At 45.4% G+C, this 1,339-nt stretch overlaps 1 protein-coding gene across 2 annotated transcripts in view; it reads left to right on the forward strand.

The window, feature by feature from the left end:
* LOC134460953 (uncharacterized) overlaps nucleotides 1-876 on the forward strand; it is a 22,727-nt gene extending 21,851 nt beyond the window's left edge. For both annotated transcript variants that reach the window (XM_063213602.1, XM_063213601.1), the window contains exon 20: nucleotides 440-876. In XM_063213602.1, coding sequence (XP_063069672.1) covers nucleotides 440-610 — 171 coding nt within the window. In that variant the 3' untranslated portion in view covers nucleotides 611-876. The remainder of the gene's footprint in view (nucleotides 1-439) is intronic.
* The last annotated feature ends 463 nt before the right edge of the window (nucleotides 877-1,339 follow it).

Here is a 1,339-nt window from a genome sequence, read left to right on the forward strand (position 1 = left end):
TTGGAAATGTTTTGCCTGTCAGTTTTGTTGGTTGTCGTGCGTCATTTCTCACTGTGGCAGGATATTGGTCAGGGTTTTGGTCAGGGCACGGAATGTTGTGCTTTCGTGGTTTGCTCATACGAGGTTTGGCGCACTTCTTTTGAGTCAATACTATTGACGGACCGGGGGTGGAGAGTGAAAAATCATTTGTCGAGTTAAACTTACAAGAAAATGTCTTGAAATGTTTTTTTTTTTTTTTAAATCACTCACAAACACAGACACAGGGCACGGAATGTTGTGATTTAGTGGTTTGGCACACTTGTATTGAGGGACGGAGTGAAAAACTAAATTTGTGAAGTCATAATGTAAATTTGTTAAGTCATTCATGAAAATGTAAATGTCAAATGCAGAGTCGCACACACTGAGCTCTTCTGTCCTGTGTGTTTATGTGTGTGTTTAGGATCCCGTGGTGCACTTTGAGCTGCCTCTCTCTCTGGAGAACTGGTTTCCACGGCAACAGGTGAGAAGGAAACGCGACCAGATTCGCAACCTGGTGCTGCACCTCTGTCGCTTCCAGCAGCCAGGAGTCATGGGAAAAGCAGTCCAACAGCCGAGCATCATGGGAAACTAACAGCCGAGCACCATGGGAAACAAAGTCCAGCAGCCGAGCAACATGGGAAACGCAGGCCAGCAGCTGAGCATCATGGGAAACGCAGTCCAGTGGGTGTTGAGGGCAGAAGGACAGCTCCAGCTGCTTGCGTAGCTTCATGCTACACCCACAGTGCAAAATCCCCCCCCCTCACCCAGAACACCTACCGGGGCTACATGCTAACACCCAAAACACACACACACACACACGCACACACACACACACACACACACACACACACACACGCGCGCGCACGCACACACACACACACACACACACACACACACACACACACACACACACACACACACACACACACACACACACACACACACACACACACACACACACACACACACACACACACACACACACACACATCTGAAGACTGCTGTCATCTTAACCCTGGATTGCTAAAGACTTTTCAACTGAACTCTGGATTCATGAAGACTGTTGTCCACTGAAATATGGATTGTTGAAGACTGTTGCCAAGAACAATGCCATTCCAGAATGTGTGTGAAGATTATTTTCTATTCCATGGAGTGATTTAGAATGTGCTTTTACTATTTTACTGTTTTACAAAATAGATTTTAAGTTTTATTGTGTACATAATGGAGGTTTGAAATTTGTATTAAATTTTGTAGTTGAACATGCATACTCTGTCCAGTGAAGTCTCTGTGTGTGTGTCTGTGTGACAAGCTTACGTGTGTG

This window comes from Engraulis encrasicolus, chromosome 13 (assembly GCF_034702125.1).
Source record: "Engraulis encrasicolus isolate BLACKSEA-1 chromosome 13, IST_EnEncr_1.0, whole genome shotgun sequence".
NCBI classification, from domain to species: domain Eukaryota; kingdom Metazoa; phylum Chordata; class Actinopteri; order Clupeiformes; family Engraulidae; genus Engraulis; species Engraulis encrasicolus.